This window comes from Lingula anatina, chromosome 10 (assembly GCF_051362555.1).
Source record: "Lingula anatina isolate TDL-2025a chromosome 10, LinAna3.0, whole genome shotgun sequence".
Lineage (NCBI taxonomy): Eukaryota > Metazoa > Brachiopoda > Lingulata > Lingulida > Lingulidae > Lingula > Lingula anatina.
In genome coordinates, this window is record NC_141776.1 from 10056823 (window position 1) to 10076060 (window position 19238).

At 36.6% G+C, this 19238-nt stretch overlaps 1 protein-coding gene and 2 long non-coding RNA genes across 7 annotated transcripts; 2 read left to right on the forward strand and 1 right to left on the reverse strand.

The window, feature by feature from the left end:
- Positions 1-225: 225 nt before the first annotated feature.
- Positions 226-3877, forward strand: LOC147759548 (uncharacterized). Its single transcript, XM_086997088.1, has 2 exons — positions 226-800; positions 3400-3877. Exons 1-2 carry the CDS (start codon positions 590-592, stop codon positions 3552-3554), a joined length of 366 nt encoding a protein of 121 aa, XP_086853214.1. The 5' UTR covers positions 226-589; the 3' UTR covers positions 3555-3877.
- Positions 3878-4853: 976 nt separating this feature from the next.
- Positions 4854-16407, reverse strand: LOC106180409 (uncharacterized). Of its 5 annotated transcripts, none has more exons than XR_001240122.3 (6): positions 16197-16407; positions 14871-15055; positions 13221-13409; positions 12460-12681; positions 11880-12045; positions 4854-11313 (listed from the first exon to the last, which is right to left on the reverse strand). It is a non-coding gene; the product is annotated as an uncharacterized LOC106180409 (long non-coding RNA). The 5 variants fall into 5 exon arrangements; XR_015331335.1 differs by lacking the exon at positions 16197-16407 and adding an exon at positions 15941-16032; XR_015331336.1 differs by lacking the exon at positions 14871-15055 and having other exon boundaries at positions 16197-16406.
- Positions 6032-6548, forward strand: LOC147759549 (uncharacterized). Its single transcript, XR_015331334.1, has 2 exons — positions 6032-6161; positions 6357-6548. It is a non-coding gene; the product is annotated as an uncharacterized LOC147759549 (long non-coding RNA).
- Positions 16408-19238: the final 2831 nt, after the last annotated feature.

Here is a 19238-nt window from a genome sequence, read left to right on the forward strand (position 1 = left end):
AAATATGTAGAATATACTGAATGATGGAATTTGTTAGGTAATGTGTTTCAGTGAACTCCTCACATTGTGTTTATTTCCCACTGTATATATGTTTATATATGTTTACGAAATGCTATATGATGATTGATATCACTGATATTATTGATAATATAAAAGATATTTTAAAAAAACAACGAAAAAAAGTTAAGTTAAAAAAAAAACCATCTTAGTATTGTTAATGTACACTGAACAAATAGAAGGTATTGACTTCGCACACACACTTCTCGCATACCGGTAAGAACTATCATTGGCCTCACTTTAACCCATGACGATACTGATGGTGTAGTAATGTGTTTGTTATAAAGCTGTGTTATGAACACAAATTATGTTTTGCTGCCATTAATAATCGGTTTACTATTAACTATACCCAGGCCCTGAGAGATGAGTAATACAGTCTGGTCTATAGAAAGGAAACATTGATCAACACTGTCGAAGTTGCAATGAGTGGATTAGACGACACGGGCAAAAACAGTACCTGTATATGAAATAATTTTAATATTCACAATATTTTTAAATTGATAAAACATTATTGCTTTTTTAAATGTTATAAATGTCTATCATTTTCATCATTTTAAACTTTCAGACTCATGAATCCATTGTGTCTTCAGTAGATGAGCTGAAGTGGATGTTGCCTACAGGATCCCAAATACACTGCCTGCTGTACCCCGCTGACAAATTCAAACCCACCTATACCAACAGAGTAAAAAGACGCTTGGATAGTCACTTGGATAGTCACCTGACTGCCTCCGTCAAATATGAGGGTAATTATTGTGCTTAAGTTTGGTTGTCAGGATAACGTGATACCCATAACGCTTTGAAAACGATGTCAGAAACAAAATGTTCAATGTACGTATACAACGATTATGCCCAACACTTCACAATAACCATTTTTCAGACGTGTTGGTTTTGGTGTGCCGCTTGCCGGTGCTTCAAGCGTCCACAACAGAGGTGAACATTACCACTGTCCATGCTGCGGAATAAATTTAGCCAGAAAGAAAATTTTGACTGAACACATGATTAAAAGACACAGGGAAGCTCAAATTCAAGCATGCCAAACAAACTGCGCGCCCCCAGTATTTTCAGCGCTGAAAACACTAAAAGAGCCCCTGGTCATTGCTTCAACATGAAAAACCTCAGCCAATGCTTCAGGCTCTGCAGCGGCCGCTGTAGAGACTAAAGTGTTAGCTGAAGGTGTCAAGGATACAGTGGTCGGTGTACAGCCTGAGGCATTAGCTGAAATTGTAACACCTCCAGCGTCAACATCGACAACCACATCAGAACCACCTTAATTGGCTGAAGGCGTCAAGGATACAGTGGTCGGTGTAGAGCCTGAGGCATTGGCTGAAGTTGTAACACCTCCAGCGTCAACATTGACAACCACATCAGGACCACCTGCAGCCAATCCAACAGCTAAAACACAGGAGCCAGTAACAGTGTCACTTTTGAAAAGAACAGTGTATCCAATGTCCTAAATGTCCTCTATGCAGAAAAAAAGTTTTACAAAAGAATTTAACTAGGCACCTTAGAACACATAAAACTTTTTCACAATATAATCAAGGCATTTTAGTGGACGAGGGGAGACAAATTTATCTAATATCAAGTAACAACCAGTGCCGCTATTTCCAGTGCATGTTCAGTACACAGCTACACCCGCTTGTGGTAACAGAGATTGCACAAACATCATACAGACTGCCTTACGTGGAGGCATCGGCTATTTGTGTGACCACATCCATTCCATCCCATTCCTGCCTTTGCCAGGCAACAAACCAAGGATTATGAACTTGTCCAATTCTTCACTCGGTTCCCTGGATCGAATTCTTACTTCTGATTGAAGAATACAATGCAGTGAAACAAAAGATGCTGCCAGAGCGACCCGCTCACCCCTTGTAGTTAAATGGGTACACATGCTTTTAAAGCAGTACACTTTCTATTCAGTCTACGAGCAGGACACAAAGTACTGGTCCGTGTTTGGGCGGGTTGTCGTGACCCATAATTCAGCAACAAATGCACTGAAATGTGCATGCATAACCAAGAAAAAGATTTGTGTACACAAAGCATTGGTGTTGTGGTTTATGGCAGAGGAATCGCCAGCGTTAGCAAGGTAAGTATATTCAGTGCAATCAATGCCAATACAGCCAATACCAATGACAGAAACAGACACAGCAGTCCGGAACATATATCCACCAGTCAACACGGAGTGCATGAAGCAGATGATGGATTTTTGAAATAAGAAAATACCCATTGATTTAGCACCTCTGCGACCATCTCTGCCTCTGGATATTTTCTCTTAGAGCCATACAAACACATATTTAATTTACCGCATATGTGCGGTTCAATTATCGCTTACCCCAAAGGCCCAGAACCGCATATGTGCATATCTTGGAAAGATCGGCTTCTGTACTCTTGTGTATCTTGAGTCACGGTATGATATATAGTTTAACATCTGGGTATGTTTCTTGTCTCTCATTGTCACCATTTTTAAAGGACCATAGAAATACATGTATGCGAGAAAACGGTGATTTTCTAGACTTAGTTGGAGAAAGTAAAATCAAAATGGCGGCTCCTTCCTACGGTAGGGGCCTGCGAATGGATACCATTATTGAAATGATTGAAAACTCGGACTCTGATGAGGAGTTTTCGAGTGACAGTGACATAGACATTGACATTCCTTTATCAGGGTTCCCGTTAGCGCAATTTTTGTGCGTCCCTGATCTGTTTTACCAAAATTGACCGCCAATTTTAAATGAATTGCGTCCATTTGACACACATTTATCTCAATGTAACATTATCTACTTGTTTTCTGTAAATGTCAGTAAAGGTCAGAAAGTTGCATTAGTGACATTCTTTAAATGACCCTGGTTAGCTACAGCTTTCACGTGATAATTAAAGGCAGTGCCCAAAATAGGGTTTTCTTCAATTTTGATGCAATATTACATAATGCTTAACAGTATAATGACCGTCAGTTTTTAATAATAAAATAAAAGTAGCATGGATATTCAGAAAATGTGACTAGCAAAGGTCTTCAAGCCCATTTGAAAGTTCAAAATGTTGATATGTGAAAAAGAAGGGAGGGTAAATTCATGTATGTCATATTGAATTGTCTGCACCTTGCACATATAATTAACATAATTTATATATATGTTAACATAGTTCAGAGAGCACAGTCTCCCTCAAAACAGGAGACTGTCATTATATGTGTTGGATGTTAGAACTTGTATGTGTTAGTTTGAGAATGTAATGGAATTATTTAATGTCAGAATGAGGACTGTGATGGACCATAAAATGATTTATCTTAGGTACTCAGTGTACTTCAGTTTGGTATTATTGTCTCTAATTTTGTCCTCTTGTTTTCATTTACAGGAAGGTATGAAATAAGCATCTTGACCATAACAGATCCACCAGAAAACCTTATGTGCAGAAAAATTGATCCAACTTGGGTGAAAGAAATTAAGAAGGGATTAAAGGCATCTCCAGTAAATTACAGTCATCTTGCCATGTCTTTTGCTGAGCGATGAAGACTTTGATGAGGCAAAACTGCCAACTTACAAAATAGTTTCACTTGGAGGACACCATCTTCGAGTGGCCTGCCAGCAGCTTCTTCAGGAGTGTGATGAAAACCGTTTGGATTGTATCAGAACAATTCAGGTGGACTTATATCGCAAATTGTCCCAGCATCAAGCACTGCAGAAGGCAAACCTTCATAACCTCAAAAGTGAAGTATCACAGATAATGATAACTATTATAGAAAAATGATTTAAACTGTGTTCCTTTTATTTCCAAGAAAAGAGGAACGGCAGTATATTTATAGAAATGGTGGGAACTAAGAGAGCATGCAATAATATCCATATCTCACAATGTCAAAACATAATTTCCCTGGCAGTAGTAAAAATGCTGAATAACTAATTTATCTTGAAAACTTAAATATGAGAAATGTAATTGATCTGTATGGGATTTAAGTGCAAGTTTTTCTAACTACCAGACAAATCAGCCAGAAAGTGGCAAGGTTGGGTTCTCACAGAATACACTCATATTACTCACAGTGAATCATCTTTATGACTTTATTAAATGTGTGAAATAGTAAAGCTTTGCGTTGCGTTTTTACCGAGATACAGCCCCATGCATATTTAACCCTCACGTGGAGAGTCCGCTTAACTTTTCAGCTGTGTGAGTGATGCATTTTCCCTCAAATTTACTCTACAAAATGCACATGATTTGTTCGGTACATTACTTCGACCTTTACTATATTTGAAAGATTGATAAATAATCTTTATAACAACAGAAAATTTTATCATAATTTCGTGGCTATGGTTACAAACTATCGAGGTCATTTGGGGTCAATTGATGCTTCTTTCAGATACCCACCCTACATATAGCCTAATATCTCCACTGGTAGAGCACCAGCAACGCAAATCTTCCTATTTTCAGGCTATTTCATCGTAAAACATACCAGTCAAATCTCGCTTCCCAGAGTTTCGATTTTCATTAAAGACTGTTTAAATCAGTTCCAACGTGAATCAGTGCCTAAATTACTAAAATAAGCTCCAGTATCTTGTATGAATTTATTCCCGGATAAAATGTTATAAAGTAATAACATATACAAAAACGTCGGTTGTTTGTTGTTTTCTCTTCTCAATTAATAAAGATTTTAGGTTTATCTTATTTTTAATTTATATTGTATGCCATAGCATTATAGAAAATGCACTGCTGGTTGAACAATGGCTATATAAGCACTTGAGCAAAGGATAGAAACTTACAGCTTGAAAATGGTTAACATCTTGACCGGTGCTACATAAATTTCAGTAACAAATGACCAAAATATAAAAATGGAGGTTTAAATTTTCAAAAGTAGGCTTTGATAGAGGGACATTACCTTCTTTTGTAAAGTATACTGTTTAAATTTGCCATGATTAGAGGAACTGAGCAGGTATTACTGGCCAAGACAAGAGCAACACCAATCTAAATTCTTACATTTTCAGACATCAATATATCTCCAACAAAATAAAAGTCCATGAAGATCTCTTTTGTATTTTATCACCCTAATGTTCCTTTATAAACACATAAAGGTTTTACGGTCATAGGACCTCTACCAATGGACCTCTACTCTTTGAATGCTCAAATATGGTTTTGGGGGGTGGGGTGCAAAATGTGGGTACAGTACGGACTAGGTGGGTGATATTTTTTGTTTGAATGTCTTGGGAGGAAGAATATTGATTGACAAAAAATATTATATAGGAATATTGTAAATATATAGCTAGATAAGGGGGAAATAAGCATATATATGAGTTGCATGGCTGCTGACTGAAAATCTGCTTCGAAAGCCGGAAAAATAAAAAATTGGGCATAAATCCCTTGAAATACGGTTTTGGGGCTTAATGTTTGGCAGAAGTTAAAAGGGCAAGTATTTCAGCACAATAAGGTCAAATTTTATGAACCCTCACCTTGCCGCACTTGTCTGGTGCTTAAAAAAACTGGCACTTAAACCTAACCATTGCATACCCTTGCACTGTAAAGCACTCACTGATTCAGTGAGATTAAATGTCCCTGTTAAAATCTTTCAGACAACTTTGCCAGATCAGGTTAGGCATGTAAAAAAAAAAAACTATATTCCACGACAAATACACCAGAGGATCAAGAACCCCCTAGTGAGCCTGAAAATTTCAAGTGTGAATGTCTCATTGAACTAGCAATGGAAAACAAGGTATAACAAAAGATTTGAAAGTGCTTAAAATAAAAAATGTGTTTCTAATGGTCAGCTGCATTCAGTATCCTGGGAATCCTACCAAGATTTGTTATGGACAAAAATGCATGGATTAGCAACTTTGACAATTTGCATATATCAGCAAAACAACATTTTCAGAAACTACAGACTTATTGACAATCATGCACTGCAAATTAAAGTAATCATTTTGATCAGGTGAAAAGAATTTTAAAAGAAAAGTGTGTCTATATATCAACATAAACTTTACAGCCTGCAAGAAGTGTGAGTTTCCTGTTCAACATGACCAGTTATCCAGGGTAGAAACTATGCCACCACCACAATATAGTCAGGCATGCAGCACAGAAGAACATCTGTACTGCCCAAGAAAAGCACAAAATATTATGACTTGAGACACCAGAGTGAGGTAGGAATTAATTTCTTGCTAATGATTCACTAAGGTTTAAAAACTTAAGTATTGTATTATTTTCACAGAAAATCTATATCTTTATCAAATACATTGACATTGTGTAATTTCCTTTATAGTACGTAGTATCACTGGTGTGTGGCAGAGATTCATTTTATCCATCGCTAATACATATCATTTTTTATATTTTTCAAGAAGGACTTTCAGATTGGAAGTAAAGTGTTAAAGAAAAACCTCAAAAGGGAAGATAGAAAGGGGGACAAAGCTGCCCCAAGGTGTATGGGGACATACACAATAGTGGCAAGGAAGCCAAACGGCACATATATTTTGGAAATTTTACAATGGAAAAAGTTTTATGCCTCCATTTTGTTCTTCTTTTATGATTGAGAATCCACCAGGATTTTTAGGAATTAATACCCCTGGAAAATTTTGAAAATATGTGAATAAAATTTCGCTTCTGACTGGGGCAATGACAGCCTAGAGTATCTACTGGAATATTTTGGCAAGGGCAAAAGTCAAGTCTTTAAAGACAAAGATAATGTATCTGTCACTACTACATCTTCAGCCATTGTGGATGCAGATGATGCCAGAGAGGAATGGGCTAAGCTAAAGCAGCTTGTTATCCAACAGAAGTATCCAAGAAACTCCTTGGTCTCTCTTTGGAACATTCTGATGCAGTATCACAGCCAGAGCTTCCCTTATCTTGTTAAGATTGCAGCCCATGCTCTCTCCCATCCAGTTCATACAGCTGACTGTGAAAGAGCATTTAGCTCTCAAAATCGTGTGACATCACCTCTTAGAAACAGATTATCGAGTGAAAATTGTGACATGTTGATGAAGGTCATGATGGAAGGGGGTGAACTGATTCATTTTGATTTTAAGTGCCATTGTTAAATGGCAAAATATGAAAGAGAGGGTATTGTTTACTATACATTAGGAGACTGTGTCATTGCCATCGCCATAGTGGCTGTACACTTTCAGTGATAACACGTTCACCTAACAACCATCAACATTTTGTCTTAAAACTAACAGACCTGATCAATGTTCAAAAAATGTATGGAAAAAACAACCTTGTAATTATACTTTGAAAATTTCTTTTTCTTTAATAAAAGATTTAGTAGCATGTCTTTTTTCAGTGTTTTTTATCATATAAAAACATTGAAATATAATAAATTTTTACTAACCACTGAAATGTAATAAATTATGACCAAGTGGCCCACCAGATTTTGACTCAGGAAGATCCCTGACAATTTTTTAAAAAATTAAATTTCTTGATAAATCTCATTGCACGGAGAACCTGCGAGAAATAATTCCATCACTTCCAGACAAATGGAATTTTCTTTCATCATACTCATTTTTACAGAGTAATCCCTGAATAATGTCTTTTTTTCTTGTTCCTTTCCCTCAGTAAAAGCCCATATTTCATCTGAAGTACTAGTAATGAGATATCTTTACCGCTTCTGTTAATTATTAGAAATTCTGTAACAGTCACCCAAGAATAAGCTTACTGCCATGGAAAGCACTTTACAACCACAACCAGAATGTTTATGTTTCCGTTTGGGTAAGTTTTGTTCTCTTTGGAAGTTTGGGGTATCTGTGAGCCTTGATACCAATACCTAAGATCTGCCAAATATATTGACAGTGATGATTTATGGTGACAATTCAGATTGCATCAATTTAGAGGTTGTTGAATCCAGTCCAACAACTTTTCATAACACAGGCACTTCCCAAGTTCCAGCAAGAACCTTGAGTGAGACACTGAGATAGAATTAATTTAGTCAGGAAAGTCTAATGTCCGTCTATTTGTATGATTGTTATTATAGCTCCATTAAACACTGTTGCAAGTTGGAACACTGGTGTTTGTAGAGAGAGGGCAGTTGGTAACATTAACTGCAGCAGTAAATGCAGGGGGCCAATCCATACCACCATTTTTTATATTCCCCAGAGTTAATTTTCAGGCATTTTCTGAGAGGGGCCCCGAATGGTTCTTCAGGAGCGGCCCACAGATCTGGCTGGATGACAGAAGAAAATTTTTTGAATATTATGCATCATTTCATTACTCTTAGATAACCATGAATCCCATCTAGGTGTCTCAGCACTTAATCTAGCAAGAGAAAATGGCATAGTCATGCTTTTTTTCCCTCCACACTGATTCCACAAATTGCACAAACTGGCCACTGAGACTGAACTCAAAACCAAAAGAATGAAGAGACGTACAAAACCAGTTAAAAGGAGAATCAAGTAGCAAGAGCAAGATGCTGAATGTTTAGTATGTGGAGAACCATTTACTAATAGTAAAGCTGCTGAAACATGGGTTAGATGTATCCGTTGTTTGAATTGGTCACATGAAGAATGCACACCACGAGACCAAAACTACATATGTGATAACTGTGAATCTTTTTTGTTAAAACAAAGACAAGGATTTATGAAACTAATACCAGTATAAGGTTGATATTGTAAATTACCATTGAAACATGTTTATTTGCTATTATTTGTTAAAAACCCATTAATACCATTATTCATGTTAGTCTGTTTGAAATAAGAGAATTTGTTGTTTGAATTGGCTACGTATACATGAAGAGCGACGCACACCAGGAAATCAAAAATACATTTGTGATAATTGTGCACCTGTTGTTTGAATGTTAAAAGCAATGAGCTGAAGCTCACAGTTCAAACAAAGTAAAGGGTTTGAGAATTGAATACCAATTTAAGATTGAATTTGTTAGTTTCTTTAGAAACAAGAGTTTATTATATGTTTGAAAAGTAGTTTTATACCATTATTTGTTTCTTTTAAATTGATGTATTTGTAGTTTGAATTGGTCAAATGAAGGACGCAAACCAGAAGGCTGAAACTACATTTGATAATATTATGAATCTGATATTAAAACAAAGTCAACATTTAGGACTGGGTTCCCATACTTAGATCGATCCATCTGGATCGACCTAACTCCCTGGGGGTTCATGCTAAATTGCTATCAGCTCAAGAGGTTTAAATGTCTGCCACGCCTACCGAATCAGCTAGGGGTAAAGATAATTACCCCCTAACAGTTTTACAAGGAGTGACAGATGTTTAAACCAGTCAGTTTGATAGCAATTTAGTGAGACTCCCCAGGGAGAAAGATCAATCCAAATATCTGTGGGAATGGTCCCTAAGTTGTGCATTTAATACCAGTTAAAGGTTGAAATTGTTACTTACTTTTATAACAAGAGTTAATTATTTGTTAGCATTCATAAAAAACATGTTTTATACCATTATTTGTTTATTTCAAAATAAAAATGTTTGAATCAAAAATATTTGGGCTCCTGTTATATTTTTCTACGTATGCAAAGTAATGATATAACACACAGAAACCTTAATAAATCTGCCTCATTTGAACTACTGATTCAGCAAAGACTCTAAAAATTCAACTTAATATAATAAGAATGTGTAAAAGTGCATTTAATGTCATTAACGCGGAATAAAAACTGTATTTATTAGGGTAGGGAGTCAACTTGCCCCAGCCCCCCTGACGTCACATGTGGTTTTTGTTTAATTGTGTTCCACCTGGAATTATTTTAAAAAAATTATGACATTGCATTTATAGCATTTATAACTCATTCCTAGTTGTCTCTACAAGACCAAAAGTGTCTAAGTGGGCCAACTAGCCCCGGACTCCCCTACACAATTCCTACTCTCAGACTATACAACCTCTGAACCAATGAAACCTCATGCAAGTGAACCTTCTGACTAGCACACCTTTGGAACAGCTGGACATTTACATCTTCAAACTATCAGACCAATGAACCTTCTGACTATTATAAAACCTTTTGAACCATTGGATCTTGGCATCATCAAACTATCAGACCAATGAACCTTCTGACTATTGAACCTTTTAAACCATTGGATCTTGGCATCATCAAACTATCAGACCAATGAACCTTCTGACTATTGAACCTTTTAATCCATTGGATCTTGGCATCATCAAACTATCAGACCAATGAACCTTCTGATTATTGAACCTTTTAAACCATTGGATCTTGGCATCATCTAACTATCAGACCAATGAACCTTCTGACTATTGAACCTTTTAAACCATTGGATCTTGGCATCATTAAACAATATCAGACCAATGAACCTTCTGACTACTGAACCTTTTGAACCATTGGATGTTGGCATCATCAAACTATCAGACCAGTGAACCTTCTGACTGCTGTCATTCACCATTTAACAATGAACTTACAAAAATTTCATAAATTCACAAAAATACTATTTAGTAATCAAAATAAATATCAGAAACAAAGTAAGACAAAAATACACAAACATATCTACATTTTCTTCTTCAATTTGATACACTCAGGACATACTGTAGTATCTTATCCAAACTGCTAAAGATAACAAAACAATATAAAAAAAAATCTAATCATGCTGATTTTCTAGAGGAATTAAAGTTAAAACAAAAATACAGTTTATCAGTTAAAGGGTAAACAACAGATGTGTCACAAAGTGCTGACTATGGCAATGACACTGGACAGACAGTGATCAGAATATAGACAGACTGAAAGTGTCTGTATATAATAAATATGTCATAAAACTTGCAATTGCAACTTAATGTCCTCACAATAACAGAGATCATATCTGCACTGAAATATGTGCATACACATTAACACATTTTCAATGACATCTTTTTCTGTTCAGTGATGGCTTATTGTCTACCACAATCTTACTGTATATGCTACCTCTACTAGTACTGTAACGATTTCCATGCATATGGGGAAATTATTAAAACACATCACAACTGAGCTGAAATAGCAATTCACTTTTAAACATTTCCATTGTCTATTTGTCTTCAGTGATAGAGTATTGTCTAACACAATCTCCTTGCTTTATATACCCTGCCTCTATAGTTTCCATGCATATGGGGGAAATGGATTCTTTGTGTTACCTGGAACCCACATTTGTTGTACAATTGTACTGTTCCATATAAATGGCTGTCCTGTCTCTGGCTGTTCATTCATCCTAAAACTTGCCACATCCTGTGTCTTGCACAAATGGGTGAGATGAAGATGTTCCTGTTGCTGCCTTTTTATGTCTGCTTCTTATAAAATACATTCCCTCCATGTTCAGCCAGGTAAGGTTAGTTCACCTAGAAGACAAACTGCATGGAGACTGGAGCTGGAAAAAGAGACATGACAATGTATAAGTGAAATTTATCTTAATACAAAGAAAAGACAAAAACCTGACAGTCCACCAGAGCCAGTTAGGAAAATATTAAAACTATGGTAAACTGCCAAGTGCCCATCTTATATGGTAAACATCAGTATTGTGGTGATTGCACTGTGATAAGTTAAAAATGACCTTTGCCTTTTGGAGGCTGCTGGACACAATTGTGACTGTCAAACCAGCACATTCTCAGACTGAGACAGTTAAATAAACAGAACTCTGCCGAATATGTTGGAATTATTGTGAAATTTGCACACAAAATGCTTAACACCTGTAAAAATCTGGGATAATTATATCAATTGGCTGTGACTAATTGAAAGATATTTTTGAGGAGTAATTTGAGAGGAGCCACTAAGGAAATTACTAATAAAAATTCTAAATCATGACAAAATTATCTTACTTAAAGGAAACAAAAATATGATAACTGGTTTCTTTCTCTACAGAGGAAGATAAGGAGATCAATTATCTATTGTCACATGACTTGTAAAACAATATCAACCATTAGTTTAGTGTAGCACCTGCAAGCAGTCCAGTTACTGTGATGGCAATGGGTCATCCCAGGGAAGTATTGACCACTTCTCCACTTTGGGTCCAATACATTTCATCTCATACTGACCACATCAAACAGGCCACTATGAAGACGCTTCACAATGTACAACAACTGTCAAACCATGCACACATGAACTAGAAAAAAGATAAACATTCATTAAACAAGGCATTCAACCTCTTGACCACTGATGATCAAAAGCTTATAACTTCAGCCAACAAAGGAACATTTCCTTCAGCCACTATATTTGAAGAGTGAAATGCACATGAACAATGTTTTAATAGTATTCATTTTATGCATATAACTTTAATGATTTAAATTGAACAAATGCATTGTTAACAAATGAGAGGTGTAGATCAAAAATGCCATTAATGACTATAAAGCTACAATGCACACTAATATTTAAAGTTTGTTTTAAATAGACAAGTGTGGATTATTTTAGCTATCCATGCTTTTCAAGTCACATTGAAAACCAATTAATCAAAAAATTGTGATAATTGGTGTTTTTGTCTCTACAGAGGAAACAACTAACTGTTCATTTTGTGTACTACCTGCAAGAAGTCCAGTTCCCTGTTTACCATGGCTGTCCTGTCTCTGGCTCTTCACAACCCATTCATCCTGAAACTTGCTGTGTCTTGCACAACTCTGTGGATGAAGGGATATTCCTGCAGCTGTTATTTCCTGTCTATTTTATATTAACAATGAATGTCCCCCATGTCCAGCCAGGTAAAGTCTGTTCACCTAGAAGACACCATGCTGTATGGAGACTGGAGCTAGAAAAAAAGAGACAAAAGATTATATGAATGAATTAAGTGATATAAATTATCTTAATAAAAAGACAAAACCCTGACAGTCCACAAGAGCCAGCAGAATATTTAACCAAAAATATTCTGCCTAATGTCCACCAAATATGACAGACATCACAGTTATGGTGACTGAACAGGGACAAGTTTAAGATGTATTTTGGAGGCTGCTGGGCACAATTGTGACTGGTACAACTGTCACAATCTTAAACTGACCAAAGTTACTAGTAAATAAACAGAACTCTGCCAAATCATCTGGGATTTTTGAGAAATTTGCTCATAAATTGCCTATAAACAATGCCTGTAATAATCTTGGATAAGTATATCAGTTGAATGTGCCTTGTAGAAGTACATTTTGTGAGGAGTAACATAAGAGAAGTGAAAAAATTTATTTAAATTGGAAGGAAGCACAAAATATGATAACTGGTTTGTTGATCTACACGGGAAGTATAAAAGACTATTATAACACAACTACTAAAACAAAACCAAGCAATAATTTTGTGCACTACCTGCAAGGAAGCATTTTTGGCATGGTGATGGGTGAGGGTGGGTTATGACCACTGCTCCACCTTGGGTCAAATACATATCATCTGTTATAGAAGTCGTGGGTCTCACTTGCTATGTGCTTCTTTCATACTCGTTCCCATAACCACGTCATCCACCAGGTGGTGGCCCCAGTCAAGCAATCCACCTTCATCCTGATTACATAGAAATTATCTCAGATTATTTTTTTTAGGACAGCGATCCACCTTCATCCTGATTACATAGAAATTATCTCAGATAACTTTTTTCTAGGACAGCGATCCGCCTTCATCCTGATCACATACAAATTATCTCAGATTACTATTTTTTCAGGACAGCAATCCGCCTTCATCCTGATTAAATATAAATTATCTCAGATTACTTTTTTTTCAGGGCAGCAATCCGCCTTCATCCTGATTAAATATAAATTATATCAGATTACTTTATTTTCAGGACAGCAATCTGCCTTCATCCTGATTAAATATAAATTATCTCAGATTACTTTTTTTTTCAGGACAGCGATTCGCCTTCATCCTGATTAAATATATATAAATTATGCTCAGATTACTTTTTTTAAGACAGCAATCCGCCTTCATCCTGATTACATACAAATTATCTCAGATTACTATTTTTTTCAGGACAGCGATTCTGTAAATGAGTCCTTCAAATATACTTAATTCTTCTTTCATGTGCAAGTATGGTTCGATGTCCTCATCTTTACTATATAGATTCCAATCTCCTGCTGAGATTCTCTCTCCAAGTTTGATTAGTGTTGGGTCAGTGAGGGTTTCCTAAGCTATCTCATCAAGAATCACTGCATTTTCAGATTTTACCATCCATCTGATCCTCCTCTCTGTACTATCACCACCGTTTGTGGCCATGGGTGTCTGGAGAGACAATCAATAGAGTCTGCATCATTCTTTCCTGGCTCATATACCACTTCATAGTCAACATCTTATAAGTCCATCATCCATTCAGGACTCTATTCTCGGTGGTAATCTGCTTGTGCTTTGTTAAAGGTACATACGAACCGAGCATCGGTGGAGCGTGGATTCCCAGTAACACATGTAAACCACTTCTACTAGATTCTTATATGACTCAAATAAATTCGACATGCCAAGGGATAAACTGAATAGATCACTCGATCAGCCATAAAAGATCTTTAGACTGCTCCTTTCTTTAAATTTTTGGTTGTAAATTTAACCTACTTTCGTGACCTACTTTCCTGCCCCATTGACATACAGCTTAAAATGCCAGCAGAAAAATCCGTTCAAACATCATTTTCGGGTAAAATTAAACAATGCCTTTTGGTACTTCTCTTAGTTATACTACTTGAAACTATATACTGGCATTTAGTTGGTTTTTGTGACAAAAATTTGACTTTGTATGCATCTTTAAACCCTGTGCGGTTCTCCCTGTGCCATGTTAGTATTTCTTGCTTATCCTCTTCGCCAATGTTATGACAGGGCTGGGTCTTCCAGAAGACGGTCAGATTTTCAAGTTTACATTGACGGGTATCCAATTTTTAATGTTGGAAGACGGTCAAAATTGGAGGATGAATCAACAAAGATAATTTGGAAGACTGTCAGTATATAGCTCTGGATCCGCCCCTGCAGGGTGCCGTGGATCTCACTCACCATGTGCTTCTTTCATACTTGTTCCCATTACCATCTCATCCACCAGGTGGTGGCCTCGGTCAAGACGCGACCAATCGACAGCCATGTATTAGATATAACATCATCCCAAACTGACCACATCAAGCAGGCCACTACAGAGACACATGACACTGTACACCAACAGTTATGTAAACTGTTTGTGTGAGCTGAATAAAAAGAAAAACATTCATTATAAACATTCAACAGACCTATAGCCAGCAATTTCAAAAGTTTTTTTTTTCCTAAAAAAAGTGGACCTTTTACCATAAAACCATTGTGTACCTAAATAAAAATTTCCCCAGAGGGTACCTTTTCCCCGGCAAAAAGGGTGGTTTGTTCGCATTCCCATCATTTCTAAACTGGCAGTGGTCCTGGGCAAAGTCAAACTTGGCAGCTTCCTCATATTCACAGTTATTTGTACTTTCAAAAAATTGCTAATATGCATCTGATGGTTTGCCATGACTTCATGTAAAAAAAATCAAACTTAAAATAACCAATGACATACATAAGTGTCATTGAAAAAATGCTGGGATAGTCACTGAAAGTGGTCACGTTTGGTTGTATGTACACACATGGATGTCTTAGATCACCTATATACATGTACTGAAAAAAAATGGGTTCATTTGGGTTGTATGTTGAGTAACCAATAAATGAAAAGCAGAAACATTCATTCTTACCAATTTACATGTAGCTTGGCATTCTAAATGAAATTTTGAAGGACATTTGTTGTAATTTTACATCTTTAGCAGTCCAGCATATCTCAACATATGAGACACAACACTAGTATATTTGAGAATGGTGAAGCCCAATTGTAATACTGTAACGTGTTGCTATACATGGCTACAAAATGTACGAGTTCCTAACATTGCAAAGCCATTACTGCACTCCAGTTGGAGGGCTATGGTTTAATAGAGAGTTATAAAGATATGAAGGACGAAGTGAACACTGCAAAAATCCCCACAAATAACTTTTATAGTAGCTCTAAGACAAGTACAACATACTACATCATAGAAACCTTATTGCTACTTAATTAACTCTGCTAGTGCTAGTACTTTTTAGGTTTTGCCTCAGATGTTTCCAGGAATCCAGATCTACTGTATAACACTTATAACACTAGGATCACAAGATTCCTTTGTCTACCCTCTACCTTTTGTCTCTGCAGCCCCCCCTCTCTCTCTCTCTCTCTCTCTCTCTCTCTCTCTCTCTCTCTCTCTCTCTCTCTCTCTCTCTCTCTCTTGAAAACCCCGCCCAACTGTCGCTTTCAATCCCAAGACTTCCGGTACCAGATCACTACAACAAAGTACTCACCCTTCTGTCATCAAGAATGTATTTGCGTGCATTAAAAAGGATGCTGGAATCGTGGAATGTCCTACTGCTTCAGATAAAACGTGTATGGTAACTCGTAACTATATCTTGGCCTAGGTATAGATCTAACGTTATTTCATAACGTATAAAATGTTCCCGCTCCGCCGTACTAAGCCCGACTAAGTAGGTCAAAGAAAACCCGCAGTGAATACTGGGTCACATCTCGGTACATCCGGTCACATGAAGCGCGCCGTTGTTCCAAGTTATTTATTTATTTTTTTTTTTTTCGTTTGGATATGATATTTTTTATTATTGATTGACAATATAATCATTACCTTAAAGGTAATTTTAAATCATGCCTTTTTCTATAATTGTTATTATTATATATTTTCTTTTTGCTTCGACTAAATGCTGGATCTCAGCACTGCTAAGATATAATAAACGGATATATTAGATCTTAGGCACTGGTAACACAACGCTCAATTTTAAGTTATGAGCAAATGGAGCATTTAAGGACAGGCCCGTAGCCAGGGGGGGTTCGGGGGGTTCGAAAGAACCACCCTTTTTGCTGGGAAAAGGTCCACTCTTGGTAAAATTTGATCTATGTACATGAGAATTTCTTGTGGTAAAAGGTCCATTTTTTCAGAAAACGACCCCCCTCTGAAATTGCTGGCTACGGGCCTGAAGGACCTTCACATTTAGAGTATAATTACCTTAAAAAATATACTAAACTTACTTGAAAATACTCTAAAGTTATTTTTTGCCTATATTTCCAGCAAAGCTACTAGTAGGGGCCTACCTGTACTTTACTTTTATAGACTGCTCTGGAAGGCTAATATGAGATATGCGCGTTTATTTTTTCAAAAGGTCTACATTTTTTCCTCAATTCCAAGTATAGTTTCACAATGCCTGGTAACGAAGGCTTTCAAAATGGCTTCACAAGAGAAATGCAGCTTTGACGTGTTTCGTGTAAACCATTTGACTGTGCCCTGTCAACATATCGTCTAGCTAATCATGAGGGCTCGCTGGGAAGGGGGGGTACAGTCTAGTGATCACAGTTCACGGCCGCGGAAAATAAAAATCATCAAATCACAAATTACCTAAATTAAATTAAAACTTTGTCTATATCTCATTAAAAATGCGAGTCCGGTAAGCTGAAAATAACTATCACCGAGTATAATGACTTCGTTTCACTGTGGACGAGGGATAAAAACGCGCAATTCTCGATTCACGGGAATGGGGCGCTTCAAGGATGACGCTTATTAATAACATAGAAATTTGCGAGCATCTTGGGAAATGATAAGTGGCTTTCACGGGAAAGGAAAATACCCAATGGGGTCTTCAGTCATTGTCTTAACTAAAATGAAGTTTTTATTAATGACTTAAATATTTCAAAAGCATCAAACAAGTAAAATTTTAATTGAAATGATCTGCAGCAAAATACGCCATGTAGGATTTCTCAGCTTTTAAAAGCCGGGCGACACCGCGAAAATAGCTGCAAGTTATTAATTGCGTTATTTAAACATTAAAACATTCTAAACATTTTCTGAGACGTTAGACATTATACTTGCTTCCTAACAAGTTCTTAATTTTTTACTTTATTGAAAATAATCTTATGGGCGAATGTGAGATGGTGTTGCGAGCGACAGTAACGAAGGTTTAAAATTGAGTCCGTATTTCGTGTTTCAAATATGATTATCACAGGTGCTATAAGCTAATTTATGCAACAATTTCCGTGTGCATCGAAAGACTCACTAAGAAAGAGGGAGAGAGACAAAATGATATATTATCACTAATCTACACAAAGTATACCTCCGTGTTGGAAGTTCGAGTCTTCGACTCCCTTGAGGACTCAGATGATAGCTGTCGTCAATATTGCTTTTACATAACGTAACAAATGCGATCGTCCTGTGCGTTCAAATCATAAACAGGAGTCTTTCTTTTAAAAATTATTAAAAACATCCTTACATTTTAGACATATCTGTAAATATATAGTGAAAACTCCATCTGTGACTGTGTTAGAATGTACTATCTCTCTCTCTCTCTCTCCGGTTGTCACTGGCCGAATTCAACCTGTTGATCCTTGGACCAGAATCAGATAACAGACCCCTTTTATGACAATTAACTGTTATGACTGATAAATAAAACTACAATTTTTTTCATTCGACCGCATCTTCCGTATCTTTACGAAAAAAATATATATTGAAAACGCATATCTGTAAAGATCAACTCCTAAAGATAAAAAATGCCCGAGCCTTTGGCTCGTGAACCTTTTTCAGGTACCAAAACAAGAATAAACAAGCAAACTACAGTACTGATATAAGTGACGTTAGATGCATGGAAAAGGGACGAAGTTGGAAGTGAATGATAAACGTTGACGTCTTGAAGATTGCGTAACAATAAAACAAGAATAATATTCGTTGAGATATTCATTTATCTGTCTCTATTAAGTCCTTTTTCAAACTGTCTAATATTTTTATGAGCTTCTTTTGTCGCGTGTGTCCCTTTTAAAATGGTGACTGTTTGTACTGTGGTGGTTCTTGATGCGAGATTTAAGGGCGCAAGACAGCTTTTTTCTATCGTTTTCATTTTCGTTTTCATTTTCGTTGCCAACGCTCTCAATTCAGGTTTATTTTTATGTACAGAAACAGATGTGTCTGTACATATCGCCATCACCTGCGTCTGTCGTCGCCGTCGCCGTGCACTTTCAGCGTAAACACGATAAGTGCAAGACAGTTTTACTTTTTAGTTTCATATTTACAGAGCTGATGAATATTCATAAAACCCAGGTCAAGTTCGAAAATCAGCACGATCGGGCCATTATTGTGGAAGTTATGCTGTTTTTTCACTTTTCAGCATATTTACAACGCTGTAAACACATTTCAAGGAAAACCGATAGGCCTGTTGTCATGAAACTCACAGGAGTAATCAATCTTACTAAAACGCGGGTCAAGTTCGAAAATCGGCATGATCGGGCCACTATTTTAGTAGTTATGCTGTTTTTTCACATTTCCTCAGATTCAATTCTTAGGCATGTTAACAGTC

Bases quoted from the DNA above. Each gene is read 5' to 3' on its own strand.
- LOC147759548 (XM_086997088.1), top strand. From the start codon at position 590: ATGTCTATCATTTTCATCATTTTAAACTTTCAGACTCATGAATCCATT. The intron at 801-3,399 runs GTAATTATTGTG...TTTCATTTACAG, and splicing joins TGCCTCCGTCAAATATGAGG to GAAGGTATGAAATAAGCATC.